The sequence below is a fragment of the Natrix helvetica genome, assembly GCF_964273705.1.
Source record: "Natrix helvetica genome assembly, chromosome: 4".
Taxonomy (NCBI): Eukaryota; Metazoa; Chordata; class Lepidosauria; order Squamata; family Natricidae; genus Natrix; species Natrix helvetica.
This window is the reverse complement of record NC_138550.1, coordinates 172,621,784-172,637,337: the sequence shown is the minus strand read 5'-3', so window position 1 is coordinate 172,637,337 and position 15,554 is coordinate 172,621,784. Positions and strand designations below refer to the sequence as shown.

The window sequence follows — 15,554 nt, the reverse complement described above, 5'->3', positions numbered from 1 at the left end:
GGCCATTTTGGCCTCTACCCCCTTGGCCTTCGTCCGTTTGGGGCAAGGCCCCTCTGTCCCTCCAACAGAGCATTCGCACAGCAGCCCCAAAGCCCCTGTGGGGCAGAACCTCCCTGCAGCCGCCTCCACCCCCCTACCCCCACCCCAGCCAGGTCCCCCCTCCGGTCAGAGAGGCCCTTCCAGAAGCTCAGGTGGACGCTTCTCCCCTACCTGGACAAGGGGTTTCCGCTGAAGTCGGCAATCTCCAGGGACTTGCAGAATTTGATGCTCTCGGGAATCTCCGGGATGTCTGGAGCAGAGCAGCCCAAAGGCAGAGGCAGGAGTCAACGAGGGAGACCAGCTCCAAGCCAAGCAAGCCCCCACCCATCCCTGCACGAAGACAGGAAGAGCGGCCGCCCTGGACAGCCAAGCTCCAGCCTCAGCAGCTCACCAGGACAGACCGAGAAGGGAGCAGCCTCCACCCGCCAGGCCCAAGGGCCCCTTACCCACCATTGCGGGAGATGTCCAGCTCCACCAGCTGCATGAAATTGGCCACTTCAGGAGGGAGGCGCTGGATCTCATTGTCACTGAGGCCCAGCCTGCGCAGGTTCAGAAGTCGGAAGAAAGGCTGCGGGCAGAGAGAAAGGGGCTGCTTACTGGGGCATCCCGCCAGCCAGCCTCCCCCTCCAAGCACCCTCCCTCCCTCCCCTCGGGGCTGCCCGCTCTCCCTGCTGCAGCAAGCAAAGGGCCCACGGCAGCTGCACCCACCGCAAAGGCAGCTCTGCGCAGACTGGAGGGAGAAGCGGCAGAGGCATCTTTGGGGGCCCGTTTGCACCCAATTCTGAAGGCCGGAGGAAGCCTCAACAGGAACCCCACCGCCCTGAAGGCTCCCCGGAGCAGAAGACGCCCTTCAGACCTTCTTCCCATGCAACCTCACGGCTGAGACATACAGAGCCTCTTGGGGTCTCTGGCGCCACTGTCCGTTGATCCTGGCGACTGAAAATGCTGAAAGTCTGTCTGTGACAGCAAAGCTTTCAGACTGGCTCATGGATTTGCAATCTTCACTGCTAAACACAACTGGCTTGGTCTCTACCACGTTGTCTTTTTTTAGTTCCATGCTGGTTGTTGCATTACACAATTTATCCAGCATTCACCGTAAATCATTTCTGGCCTTACTTCAGCATTATCCAAGTATACGCACACATCCATGTCCCCACCACGCCAACTCCTACAGCGGAAACATTTCTGACGTCTTTACCTGCATATACACACTGAACAACCAAGGGAAGCAACACCCCCTTAGGTGCTCAACCTCTGTGCTCAACGCTGAACTACAAGTACAATACAATACAATAGTAGAGTTGGAAGGGACCTTGGAGGTCTTCTAGTCCAACCCCCTGCCTAGGCAGGAAACCCTATACCGTTTCAGACAAATAGCTATCCAACATCTTCTTAAAGACTTCCAGTGTTGGGGCATTCACAACTTCTGGAGGCAAGCTGTTCCACTGATTAATTGTTCTCACTGTCAGGAAATTTCTCCTCAGTTCTGCTTCTCTCCTTGATTAGTTTCCACCCATTGCTTCTTGTTCTACCCTCAGGTGCTTTGGAGAATAGTTTGACTCCCTCTTCTTTGTGGCAACCTCTGAGATATTGGAACACTGCTATCATGTCTCCCCTAGTCCTTCTTTCTCTTAAGCTAAACATACCCAGTTCCTGCAACCGTCCTTGTTTAGCAACCACCTCGGACAACAACTGTTCAGAGTTACAAGGGTAGTGAAAAAGTTGCCTCACAGCCAATACCCACAGCATATGAGACTCTCCCTCCCTCTCTCTCGTTCACCATTACAGTCAGTTCGCCTGTCTTGTCCTGACCATCCTTCCCCCTCCCTCACGGAGGTTGCCTCTTGAGCTTCTTTTCTTCCCTTGTCCCTAAAAGGTGACAAATGCAAGTTAACAAGCTCAGCTGTAGGGACCTTAATTAGCCTCCCTCAGGGGACTCGAACCTGTTCCACACCAAAGGTGTTTTGTTTTCTTTGGTAAAAAAATTTATTTTTCCATTTTTACAACATATAATCACATGTATACTATTACATAGCCAACATCACTTTGTATTATTAAGTGTTTACATCAATTCATCTTACCATCAGCTCCCAAAACACAATTAATTAGCTCTTCTGCTTTCCATGCACCATATTTATCTTTATCCATCACTTTCTTCTCCCTCTCTCTCCTTCACCTCCCTACCTCCTTTCTTCCCTCAGTCATCCTTCCCTACTCTACTTCCCCTTCCTCTCTCTTTCTCCTCTCCCCCCACTTTCCACTCCTCGTTTCTCTCTTCCTCTCCCCCACCCTCCTTGCCCTCTCTCCTATTCTTTTCTTTCTTCCCTTGCCTCTCTTCTTTTCTTCCCACTCTTATCATTTACTTGGTGTATTTCAGCTTCTGGGCAAGCTCCGTTTTATGTTGATGGCATTTATAGTTCCTTTTCGATATACATATTTCATTTTAACATCCTTTCTTGAAAAAAAAAATAGAACAAAAATGTACACATATATAGTCATTGTACTTTTAAACCCCTCCCCCCAGCTTAATTTTGGTCGAGATGTAGACCTGGTTACAATTCCTAGCTATTCTCATCATTATCTTTGTATAATTATACATCCTTACGCGCCCCCAACTTGTGATTCTGTCTTTAAAATCTTAATAATTTCCCATTGTAGTTATATTCCAGGTTCCCTCTCTATTTTTATAGAACTTGGATCAAATTATCCTTAAATTGCCTATAAATGACACAGCATGTTGTTCAATGTTTATTACAATTCCCTTAATCTATTATGTAAAAAAAAACAAGCAGTAAACATCTCACTTTATTCATCTTAAAATTTCTATATATATCCATGTCTCATATATTTTAACCAATGTTTGATTATCCTACTGTTGACATTTTCAGTCAATTCACAACTCAGTTTAATTATCATGTGTAAAAGTGAAACAAAACCTCTGTTTTACAACCTCCCCATATCAGTTTCATATTTATCCATATTCAATGTATTTTGGGCTTTTTTAGTTATCTTTCCATTATTATGCTCAACCAGTTAGCAACTCCATTTTATTTTCATATTTAGGAATAGAACCTTTATCTTCCTTTATATTTTCACATATCTAGATATCTGATTTTTCCTAGTAAGTCTTTTGTCCCATTCCTCTGTTCCTGTCTTCCCCCTTTTCTTTGTTTTAACACCTCCACTCCCAACCGTTTTCCCCAAACCACCCTCACTCGAGTATTTTATATTTCTCTTTGTTGGGTCATAGCCTCCTACTTCAATTTTCTTTATACCACTAACGACCTTCAAGAGCACTTTTGTCTGCTTTTTATTCCCTTTTGTCGGGACGCCTCCTCTTTTTACTGTTTTCCCTATACCAGTACCAAAACTGATGGGGTTTGTTGTCTGCTTTTTATTTCCCTCCATTTCTCTCCCTTCATTGTCTTGCCCTCCCTTCTTCTTTGAATTCTTCTTTAGATCTCTGCTTCACTGGGTTCAGAATTCTATTTAAGCTTAATTTTATTGATTCATGCATATTTTTTATAATTTCACGTATTTCTTCTAATTCCCAGTTTTCCATGATGTCCAGTTTCAAGGTTATAGTTAGTTATACAACCCTTGTTTCAGAGTTCTAGTCCACCTTAGATTTTTATCTACTTCAATTGCTGTGGAAAAAGGCAACTTAGTCTTTTGTTCTTCCTTGATATCCAGTTCCAAGATTGCAGTTGGTTATACAAATCTGGTTTGTATAAAATTCTGGTCCACCTTAAGTTTAATTAATCCATTTACTTTGAAAGAACTTTGAGAGAAGCTAACGCCATCTTAGTCCTCTGCAGCCAGTAAAAAAAGAAAAGAGAAAATAGGAGAAAGAAAAAAAAAACCTTCATAATTCCCGATACTTATTCTTTGCTTCAAACACTGCTCAAAATAAATCACTTATAATAAGTGTAATCAGCCAAAAGTTTTTCACACCAAAGGTTTTAGTCTGCCTCCTAAGCAGCCAGCAGCAGGCAAACCCTGCCTTCCATCTGAGGCGCATTCTTCATGGTCTGCCTTCTTACTCTCTGGGAATCCCTTTCTCTCCAATCCATGGAATATGAGCCTCAATCCTCTTTTTGCTAATCATCCCAGCAGCTGGGTTGAGCATTCCCAAGGGTGGGACAGTGGGGGGAAAGGGCTACAAGAATCCCCAAAACTTCCCACTCACTTGGGCTCACCTGGCTGTTTAGAGATGGGTCCTTGTGATGCTGTAAAACAAAGGAAAGCTGAAGTAAAATGCACTTGTGGGTTTTTCATCCAAGGACTGTTTCACAGAACCACCAAAAGGCCGGTCCCAATCGCAGCAATTGCTACCTCCATTCACTGGGTGTTTTATTTATGTCCATCATATACTGCTCTTATTCAGCAACCAACTTCAAACTCCATATAGTTAATCCTTGACATATGATTCTAAAATGATGGCTGGACTTTGCTCCATTAGAAAGGCCCAAAGACGAGGGACGTGGCTAGCGCCGTGGCAAGACAACGCATCCCTTAGGAGCTCCTGGGAGACAGCATTGAATCCTACTGCTGGGATGGTCCATTTGGACCAGAATCGCCTTGTAGGGGTGAGGAAGAAGAGAGCATGTTCTATGGATCCCAGGGAGCCCGTAAACTCCCTGATCATCTCAGATAAGGCTCTCAAACTCGAGAGAATGGAAATGAAAGCCATCAAGTGCTGTACCGAAGTTAGGGCAGCCACAGAACCCAGGCTGGAGGCTGGGGAGGGCGAAAAACGAACCCAACAGGCGCATACGTTAAAAAAAAGAGAGGAAAAAAAGAAATTGATAGACAAATTAATGGGCATGGGGAAATTCACTACCAAAATGAAAAGAAAAAGAAAGCGATTCAGAACTATTATAAGAAACTATATGAGCAAGGGTTAATATCAGAAGAGAAAATAAATCAATATTTTAAAAAGGTGGAAATACCTAGAATACCTGAAACAGTTAAAGCATCACTAGATGAATGTGCATCTATGATGGAGTTAACACAAGCAATTAAGAGGCAAAAGAATGGGAAGACACCTGGACCGGATGGTCTACCAGCTGAACTATATAAAGAATTGCAAGAAACGTTGAGTCAATCAATGTCGGAAGTATTTAATGAACTTTTGTTAGAGGCGAAGGTACCGAATTCATGGATGGAAGCATGTATTACCCTTATACTGAAAGAAGATGCAGATTTACAACAAATAAAAAAATTAACCACAGCTAGAATTGTATTTGCACAATATTGAAAAAGTGCAGAGATTCCCACTGATGAAAAGGTGATCATATTGGAATGTGCAGAAATGAACAGATTAACATTAGCAATTAAGGAGAAAGAGCAAACTGAATATTATATGATTTGGGAAGTATTTTACCAATGGCTGGAGAATAAAAGAGGAGTTTGGAAATGAAGTAGGCTAAAAATAAGAAGACGATATATTTAGATAGATAGATAAGATGAAAACTGTTAGTATGTGTATGATGAGAATAATGATTTTAATGTCGATATGGTATCATTACTAGAAGATACTGGGAAGAAAAATGGAGTGCTTTATAATGTTTAAATGCTTAATATGTTATAATACTAAGTTTAGGGAAAGAATGTTAATATGAATGTGAAAGATGTGGAAAATGAGGAACAATGTGGCACAGAGATGTATGTACCCAGACGACAAACTGCATAAGGAAAGATGGAATGTTTATTTTTGTAATTGAAAAATAATAAAATTCTTTTTAAAAAAAAACATTTTGGTTGGCCAGGGCTGCATTTAAGTGAAGGGGAATTGTCTTGAGCCACATACAGAATGGATACATGAATATGAATAATATAGCTTTATAATATAAAATCACCTAATGATATTAAAAGTTTACAGTCTTGCAGGCTTGCATTATTCGCTGTCCAAGGCCGCATGCTTGGATGCACCTGTTTTAGAAGAGAAGCTCAAGATTCAGAAGGATCTTGGCCGACTTGAGCAGGGAGCCTCTATCTGACAAGATGCAGCTCAGTGGTGAGAAAACTAAGATCCTGCACTAAGCAGGAAAAATCGGCCCCTGAGAAAGATCTAGGTCTCCTGGTGGACCACCTGGCTTAATGGCGGGGTGGCGGCAGCTGCCAAAAAAATGCCAATGCATCAGGATCGCAAGACGTGAGTACCGCTCTATAGCGCACGAGAGGCCACACTTGGAATATGGCATTCAGTTCTGACCACCACGATGCAGAAAAGAGGCTGCAAAAAGAGTGCAAAGAGAAGAGAAGCAAAGAGAATAAAAAGTCTGGAGGCTAAATCCTTAGGATGAACAGTTAAGGGAACTTGGCACCTCTGACCTATCAAACGGAAGGGGGTGGCATAAGAGCTGAATTTAGTATTGAGGAGCTGTCACAGAGAAAGGGGGGGGGGGTGTCCAATTGATTCTTCAAAGCTCCTGTGAGTAGGACAAGAAGTAATGGGTAGGAGGAGATCCTCCAAGATCTAAGGAGAAAATTTCTGACAGTGAAAACAACCGATCAGTTGAATGGCCTGCCTCCCCCCTGGGTGCTCCATCACCAGAGATATTTCAAGAAGACTGGACGACTATTTGTCCACAGCAGCAGAGGGTCTCCCGTTCGAGCAGAGGGTTAGAACACCTCCAAGGTCTCTTTTCCAACCACGTTAGTCTATGTCAGGGGTGGCGAACAAGTTCGACAAAAAGAGCCAAAATTTTAAACTGTGAGAGTCAGAGAGCCACACCACGCAGTGACCTGCCAAAACAGACCCGGAAGCAATGTTCCCTCTAATTTTTTTTCAATGTGAGCAGAAAAGTATAGTGTTTGAGCGGCACATTTTCATGCCTGAGCACCCGAATTTTTTTCACAGATGTCACCTAAGACAACAACGAAATCAGTATTATTTGAAACTCAAAGTTATGTTTCTTCAAGGTACCCGCTTAATTCAAAGTGTTATATAATATCAGTATCACTTAACAACGCTCCTGCTTAGCAACCAAAATGTTGGCTCAGAAACTCTGGCATTTGAAGCACGCAACTCTTAAAGTTGTCAAGTTACAAGACCCTTGCACCCCTAACCCTTTAGGGAAAAAAACCCCCAGGGGTCTTCAAACCTGACAGCTTTAACACTTGTGGACTTCAACTCCCAGAATTCCTCCTCCAGTCATGTTGCAGCGACGTCATCTGCGTGGATCTGCTCCATCTTTGCTTTCTTCATTGTGGGCAGGGCTTCTGCTGAAGATGCCGACGAGTACGAGTTGCCACCAGAATAACTGCTGCTACCTCCTCCTCCTCCTCCAACAGAATCACCAGATTTGCTCCTGAGCTCAGCGCTGGGTTACCTCTGCCCCCTCCCCCTCCTCCGTGCTTTTGAGGAGCCATGAGGCTTTTTTTCCCCTGCTCCCCCCCCCGCCTTCCTACTGGCTCCTGCAGCCTCATGGCTCCTCAAAAGCACGGCAGAGGAGGAGGAGGGGGCAGGGGTAACCCAGCGCTGACTGAGCTCAGCTGCTCCGAGCGGAGGGGAGGCACCGCTGCCATGCGCGGAGATGCCGGCTGGAGCTTTGGCGGCTTCATCTCAGCCGCAGCGCCGGGCAGCAAATCCGGCAGTGCTGCCTGTTAGAGGAGGATGAGGAGAAGGTGGCAGCAGTTCTTCCGGTGGCGGTGGGGGCTTTGGGGCTTCACAACTAGCCTCAGTCGCCCCGTGCTCCTCAAAGCAAGTCTGGGGAAGTCCTTTGCAGGCGCGGCCCGTTCTAGCTGCCTGCAAAGGACCTCCCCAGCTTCCGAAAGGGAGCGCGGGATCCGAGCCACAGTATACTAAATAATGATAAGAGGCAAAGAGCCTCATTTATTTTGGCCGGGAGCCGCATGCGGCTCGCGAGCCGCGTGTTCGCCACCCCTGGTCTATGTTATTCCTTTGCTGACCTGAAGCATGCCTGTTTGTCTATGCTGGGTTATGGTTTCTCACCTTCCAAGGGAGTTTGAGGCCAATGAGATGTTTCTGAGCACATGCTACAGTACAACATAGACTAGAATATACATATATTCTTCTTCTGTTACTTGTCTTATTTCTAGAGATATTCCATAATTTTTGTTGCCACCCAACTTTGTAATTACCAGACTGCTAATCTAACTTCCATCTTTCAGGGGTTCTGATAAGTAGAGAATATTTTGCAAAGCGTCTCAGATGTTGAGAAGTGTGTACTATACCAGATTTCAGTACACTCCTTCCAGCCGTGTTTGATGTTCTTTAAATTTATTGCTGCCCATTAGCATCTATTAACAGATCTATTTGGAGCTGGAACCTCCTTCAATGTTCAAAGTTCTTTTGGAAAACTTTCTTGCTTTTTCTATGTCTGTTTCCATCTTCAGTATTTTTAGAATGTCACTGTAGTACTTTTTCTTTTTTAAGCCTCTCTATGAAATTCTTCATTAAATTCCTTCCTGAGATCTTTGTCTTTCTGGCTTTTCATCTCATCTTCTGGCCAATTTCCATTGTTTTTTCTAACACCTACTTTGCTGTCTTCTTTTTTATTTTTTTAATCTTTGACAGTCTCTTCACATTCATTAAATTCATTCCACAATATCTTTAGTTCTCGCTCTCACAGAGAGGGACTTCTCCGGGTGCCGTCCACTAAGCAGTGCCAGAGGGCGGCGCCCAGGAGTAGGGCCTTCTCTGTGATGGGCCCAGCCCTCTGGAATGACCTCCCCCCGGATATTAGGATTACCACCGACCTCCGCTCCTTCCGTTCAAAACTCAAGACCCACCTTTTTCAACTAGCAGGCCTGGCTCAACCATAGCTCCATTTTATTCCTCCTGGCAATTTTTAAACTTGTAATTTCTATTGGGGTTTTAATTTAACTTATTTTAATATTTCTATGTTATTATAATATTGTATTGTGTTTTATACCTCCTCCGTACAATGTGTAATTTTATAATATGTGTTTTTATTTATTGTACGCCGCCCCGAGTCCCTTTGTGGAGAGGGAGCGGCTAACAAATTTAATAAAATAAATAAATAAAATAAATAAATAATAGTTCCCTATCAATGAGGTTCAGGGCCTCAAGGGAATTTCTGATGTTCTCCTTGAAAATGGTAAGCATGTCTTCAAGAGCCTTCAATAGAAACTTCCACTTTAGCTGGGCCTGGAACTTGTGCATAAGCATATTTTTCTGGGTAAAAATGTCTTATTTTTCAATTTTAAAATGCATATATTCCATCTTTCCTTAAGCAGTGTGTTGTCTGGGCAGAGATATCCGTGTGACATTCTTCCATAAATTATAATACATTATACAGTTAAATCTTAGAAATCTCTTCAGTTCCTTCTTAACATGTCTTCTAGGAAATCTTCTAATATATATATATATATATATACACAAAAATAACATTGATTATAGTTATTTTCATCATACCCATGCTAACAATTATTATTTTATTTTTTATCTCCATCTTAATACATTTTCTATTCTTCTTTTTATCTTCTTCTTTTATTTCCAATTTCCTTTTTTTCTCTCCAACCATTGGTAAAATACTTCTTAAATCATATAATATTCAATTTCCTCTTTCTCCTTAATTGCCAATGTTAGTCTATTCATTTCTGCGCATTCTAATATTTTCCTAATCACCTTCTCTTCAGCAGGAATCTCTTCACTTTTCCAATATTGTGCAAATACAATTCTAGCTGCAATTAATATATGAATAATTAAATATGTATTCTCTTTATTATAAGTTTCTGGTAATATACCCAACAAAAATATTTCTGGTTTTAACACAATACTTTTTTTTAATCATCTTTTCCAACCATAACTTTATTTTTGTCCAATACTTCTTTGCTTCTCCACATGTCCACCACATATGATAGTAAAATCCAGGTAACTGGTGACATTTCCAACATTTGGCTGATTTGTCTTTAAACATGTTTGCCAACCTCGCCGGTGGAAAATACCATCTATAAAACATCTTATATAAATTTTCTTTATATTTGAATTTGAATTTTATTTGATTTCTAGACCGCCCCCTCTCCCTGAAGGGACTCGGGGCGGTGTACAGGTAGCGAATTAAAAAGCCTTACAAATAATCATACATATAGTTAAAAATGAATTATACTTTAAACCCCTGTACAAATTTATAAAAATTAAAAACTAAGCCTAAGACCAAAATTTAAAAATACAGGCTAGGGTGGGAGAGCTGGAATTAGGCCAAGCCGGCTAGAGTAAACAGGTGGGTTTTGACCTTCTTACGGAAGGAGCGGAGGTCCGTAGTTGTTCTAATATCAGGGGGAAGGTCATTCCAGAGGGTCGGGCCCATCACAGAGAAGGCCCTTCCCCTGGGCGTCGCCCGCTGGCACAGCCTAGTGGACGGCACCCGGAGGAGTCCCTCTCTGTGTGAGCGAATCGGCCGAAGGGAAGTATGGGGCAGGATACGATCCCGCAAATAACTAGGCCCTGTGCCATGGAGCGCTTTGAAGATGATAATCAGCACCTTGAAATGCACCCAAAAAGCTACAGGTAGCCAGTGCAGCCCGCGCAGGAGAGGTGTTACGTGGGAGTATCTAGCGACTCCCGAGACTGCCCGCGCGGCCGCATTCTGAACCAACTGCAGTCTTCGGGTGCATCTCAAGGGGAGCCCCATGTAGAGAGCATTACAGTAGTCCAGCCGGGACGTCACAAGCGCATGGGTGACTGTGCAGAGGGCGTTCCGGTCCAACAGGGGACGCAATTGGCGCACCAGGCGAACCTGGTGAAACGCCCCCCTTGCCACGGCTGTCACATGGTCGTCCATTGACAGCCGGGCATCTAGGAGGACGCCCAAATTGTGTACCCGATCCATGGGGGCCAGATGTTCGCCCCCAATGGCCAGTGATGGAATCAGCTGGTTGAACTGGGGTGCTGGTAGCCACAGCCACTTCGTCTTGGACGGGTTGAGCTTGAGTCTGTTACTTCCCATCCAGATCCGTACGGCTTCCAGACACCGGGACATCACTTTGACGGCATCGTTGGGGTGGTTTGGGGTAGAGATGTACAGCTGGGTATCATCCGCGTACAGATGGTAATCTACCCCGAACCCACGAATGATCTTGCCCAGCGGCTTCATATATGCTTTGAACAGGAGAGGCGAGAGGACCGACCCCTGTGGCACCCCACAAGTGAGTTGACATTATTAATTTATAATTTCTGTCCCAGAGTTTCTGCCATTTATCTAATTCTATCACCTGACCAAAATTTTCCGCCCACGTGCATAAGCAATTTCTGAAATCTTTCACAGTAAACCCTGGCCACTTCTTTAACTCTCAGCTCTTTAACTTAGGAATGACAGAATTCTTTTGCTTCCTTATAGTAATAGCATGGTCAGTTTGGTTCGTTCTCTGTGTATTTCATTGGGTGATATCTGCGTATAAACATATTTTTGGGGGGGAGTCTGAGTTATCAAGAAAGCAACGGATTGACATAAACTGGCTTCATGTTGGTTTTACATTTTCCTCCTTAGCATTTCTAACTTTGACATTCCAGTCTCCAGTCATAAGGAGTACATCTCACCTACAGGTTTCATTGATTTCAACCTGAACTTGATCCTCAAACTCTTCTTCTTTTGTATGAAGGGCTGAAGCCCAAACTTAGACAATGGTTTTAAGGGGATGCCCGCCTGACTGCCTCGCACCCAAAAGTTGTCCTTGGTACACCTTTCCTGATTAGAAAAGCCACACGGTTCCTTCTTCGGTTTGCATGTCTTGAGCAGTAAACAACCTCGTCTGTTTGAAAGTGTCCTGATTGAGTACAATTCAGTTTGATGATGCTTGAAGATGTTGTCTTCGTGTGGTCATTTCACCTTTCATGGTGTTGAGCCCTGCAGCTCTCCAAGTGCTGTCTGACCCGAGGGGCACATCATCCAACAGTGCATTGCCAATTGTTTTATGATTCCTATTAGGTGTTCCTCTTTTTCAGAAATGGTTTAACCCTAACCTTTACTCTTACCCACTCAATATGCAGGGATGCCTTTGCTGCTGTTGTGATCGTCTGCTGTGTCACTGCTACTCAATATAAGGCCTGCTTGTTTTAGCCAGGCAGCTGGGATGCCCTTCTTGCCTTGAGTGATCTGCTGAGATTATACATTCTTGGCATGCACTCCTGGCACCCTTTCACTGGTCCCACCCAGGAACAACCCCCCCCCCCACGTGCCATGATGGGGCAGCACAGCAGGACGCCTGGATACGTGGGTTAACAAGGCAATGCAATTGCAAAGAAAGCAAGTACTGTCCTAGACTACAGCAACAGAAGCAGAATGTCAAGATCAAATGATGATGTTGCTTCTCTCAATTTTGCATCCATCAAAACAGAGATTAGTCAGGACAATACGTTGTAGGAATCCTAAAACCACAGCCAAATCTAGTCCAACGTCCTGCATCCTGCTTGGTCCAGGAGAGATTCTCTGATAATCTCTCTTTAAAGACCTCTAGTAAAAGAGCTCCTTTCCTGTGGCAGACTGTTCCGTTGGCTGACATCCAAAGCCATGCTGCTGCTCCTCCTGATGCACTTTTCTTGCAGCTTCCTCCCTTCACTGCATCTGGCCAGCTCTGGGGGCGCTACAGAATAAGCCCACTCCCTCTTCTGCAGGACAACCCCCACCCAATGTGGGAAAGCAGCTGTCCCCCCTCCTCCTCTGGAGGCTAAGAAGAACCTTGACTCTTTCAGTCCCTTGCTGGCCCTCTTTGGCCTGGGTCCCATCGGCCCGGGGCTTTTGGATTTGGGCCCCCCAGAATTGGACGCAGGACTCCACAGGGGTTTGAGAGGACAGAGTACATGGAACAATTGCTCCTCCAGATCTGGATTCTATGCTCCTGCCAACCCCCCCCCCCCCCCCCCCGTAGCTATAGCTGCTGCATCAGACTCCTGCCTGATGACTAACTTGAAGAAAAGACACAGACAAACGGTAAGGAAGCCTCACCGCCTCTCCCTATTTTGTTCACTGACAGATCTCACCCCTTTCTGATGAGAGCTCTGCCAAGTGCTAATTCCCAAGGACACACTCCTATGGTTCTTGTGCTCACTCTAGCTATGGCGACACAATAGTCCTATCCTTCCAGTCATCAAGCACCCATGCCAGCTTCCCCTATACATTAAATTAGCTGCAGATCCACTCCGTAAGTGAATCGCATCTACTTCCCATCTTTTCTTGGACCCCGGCACTCTTAGCACTGGTTTCAATTCCACTCTTTAACAAACCTGCACCAATTCCATGCAAATCCCTAAAACCCTCTCACTTCCATTAATCCCAATCATTTCACTTCTACTCCTTCTGCTGGAGGTTCTTTATTTAGTCATCTTTCCTCACATGCAAAACAGTTGTTCTTTGGGTCTATCCTGCTTTGACTCCTTTGTTCCTTGCTCTCTTTCACTATTATTTTTGCAACTTTTTCTCTCAATGTGCATATGATTTCTGTCATTCATACATTTTGCAGTATTCATTCCCACCTCTTTTAGAGCCCGCCTCCCATCTTCATTCCACCATGCTTTCTTTTTTTTTGTATTTCTCATTAGCATATCTCCACCCACGAGTGAGTGCTCAATGGGCCATGGAGCCGTAAAAAGAAATTGGAGACAATGGGAAGAAAGCGGCTTGCATGCAGAAATGGGTGACCAGGACAAAAGGACATTGAGACGGTCTGTCTGTGCTGAGAGAAGGATGACCAAATGTATGGAAATGGTATCAGCCACGAGAAAGTTGTTTCACTATTTTTGTGTGTGTAATTTCCCTCCCCCCCCCCCAGATCCCCTTTTGACCTCACTAGAAAACGGTCTGCTCCACCTTTGGAATGTTTCATTCTGATACTAACAACAGGCTCAGACTTTCCACATCAAATCAAATCTGCCTTTAGTTTCAAACCTGCCACAAGTTTACACATGAATCTAATAACGTTCTTAATCCTGTACACCACCCTGAGTTTCAGTGAAGTTGCCATGGAGTTGGGCCCCCTTACAAATTGGAGAGAGACTTATTCTTAAGCCTTACATTCGAAACATACTTTTTCTAAGCAAGGAGTCACCAATCATCATCCTTATTCATTTCTGGATCTCTGAACAGCCCAGTCACCGCCTGCCCATCCATCCCATAGAATAGTTCTCCCCTAAATCACAAGCATTTAGAACCCAATTCCTGCCAATCCCCTTTTCTGGTTTTTCCATTATCACCACTCGCTGGAAAGTTATAATGTGCAATTGTCACCCACTTACAGATTCTTACTTGGGGACCGACCCATCAAAAACTTAAGATACCAGTCCATAGTTTAACACTTTCATTCATAAAAAGAAGACCCGAGTTACACCGCCTGTGTTCATCAGCTCCGTCCATTAACTTTCCCAGCTGGCAATTTTCCTACGCCGGGCGTCACTCCCTGGGGACCCAGCCGAGCCCACCCCCGCTGTAGAGCCGGCTAGAGAAGGGGGTCCGGGCGGGCAGCAGGGAGGCCACTTTTCGCGCCCAGCCACAGGGAGCCCAGGCCAAGCGGCGTCTTGCTCAGGAGGCAGGGCGGGGCGGAGTGGGAGCCGGCCGAGGCTCCGGACCGTTTCTGCACCGACGGCCGAGGGGGCGCCGCAGAAGGGGGGGGAGGGAGGGCGGGGGGAGGGGCTCAGCTCCACCCACCCCAACGGCGACAGGTGCGCGCGCGCGGGGGGAGGGGCGCAGCGGAACCCCCACCGGGCGACATCCCCGCCCCGCCCGCACGGAGATCCCGTCGGGCCCACCTTGGGCAGCTCGCGGAGCTGGTTGGAGTCGAGCAGCAGCTCCTCCAGCGAACGGCTGTAGCGGTAGACGTCGTCGGGCACGGCCTGCAGCGAGCAGTGCCGCCGGTCCAGCGTCTCCACCTGCCGGTTGCAGCGCCACAGCGGCGGCATGCAGCGAAGCATCCTCGGCGCCGGAGCGGGCGAGCGGGCGGGGGCGCACCGGGCCGCGCGGGCTCAGCGGCCGAGCCGGCGGCGCGGCATCCCGGCGGCAGGGAACCTCCTCGCCATCCGGCGCGAGGCACTCTGGGACGACGGCGCCCCGCCCCGCCCAGCCGCGGAAGACTACAGCTCCCAGAGCGCCCGGCCGGAACCATAGATCGTCCTAGATCGTCGCGGGTCCTGCCGTCTGCGCAGGCTCCGAGCCCGCTCTTTCCCCGCCTCTTCCTCCGACCCGACGCCGACGCCCCTGGAAGAGACACTCCGGCTCAGCCGCGGAAGGAGGTCGCCGGCTCTGGGCCCCGCCGCCGCCGTCGGAAGAGGCGTCGCCGCGAGTGGCCGACGCAATTTTGAGACGGCCTTCAAGGGCCGCCCCGCCTGGAGCGCACGGCAGTGGTCCAGTCGGGGAGACGGAGACGGGCAAAGGCCGAGCTGCTCCTCCGGCAGGATCGCCAAGGGCCCCCTCCTCAGACCCACCCAGGGGGCCAAAGCCCCTGGCTGGGCTTGAGCGGAGCCGGCTCTCCCCCCCCCCCGCCCTTCCAACCCAATATCACCCCGACCGACCGCATCCGGCGCTGGCCTTGCCCAT

General features: G+C 46.5%; 1 protein-coding gene across 11 annotated transcripts in view; it reads right to left on the bottom strand.

Annotated features, from left to right (window-relative positions):
* SCRIB (scribble planar cell polarity protein) overlaps nt 1–15,065 on the bottom strand; it is a 52,830-nt gene extending 37,765 nt beyond the window's left edge. For 8 of the 11 annotated variants that reach the window (XM_081951212.1, XM_081951208.1, XM_081951210.1 and 5 more), the window contains exons 1-3: nt 14,771–15,064; nt 490–607; nt 211–289 (exon numbers count right to left, since the gene is read on the bottom strand). In XM_081951212.1, the coding sequence (XP_081807338.1) occupies nt 211–289; nt 490–607; nt 14,771–14,932 (359 nt within the window). In that variant the 5' untranslated portion in view covers nt 14,933–15,064. Of the gene's footprint in view, nt 1–210; nt 290–489; nt 608–14,770 lie in introns of all 11 variants that reach the window. The other 3 variants (XM_081951205.1, XM_081951213.1, XM_081951207.1) reach the window with 2 other exon arrangements.
* Between the last annotated feature and the right edge of the window lie 489 nt (nt 15,066–15,554).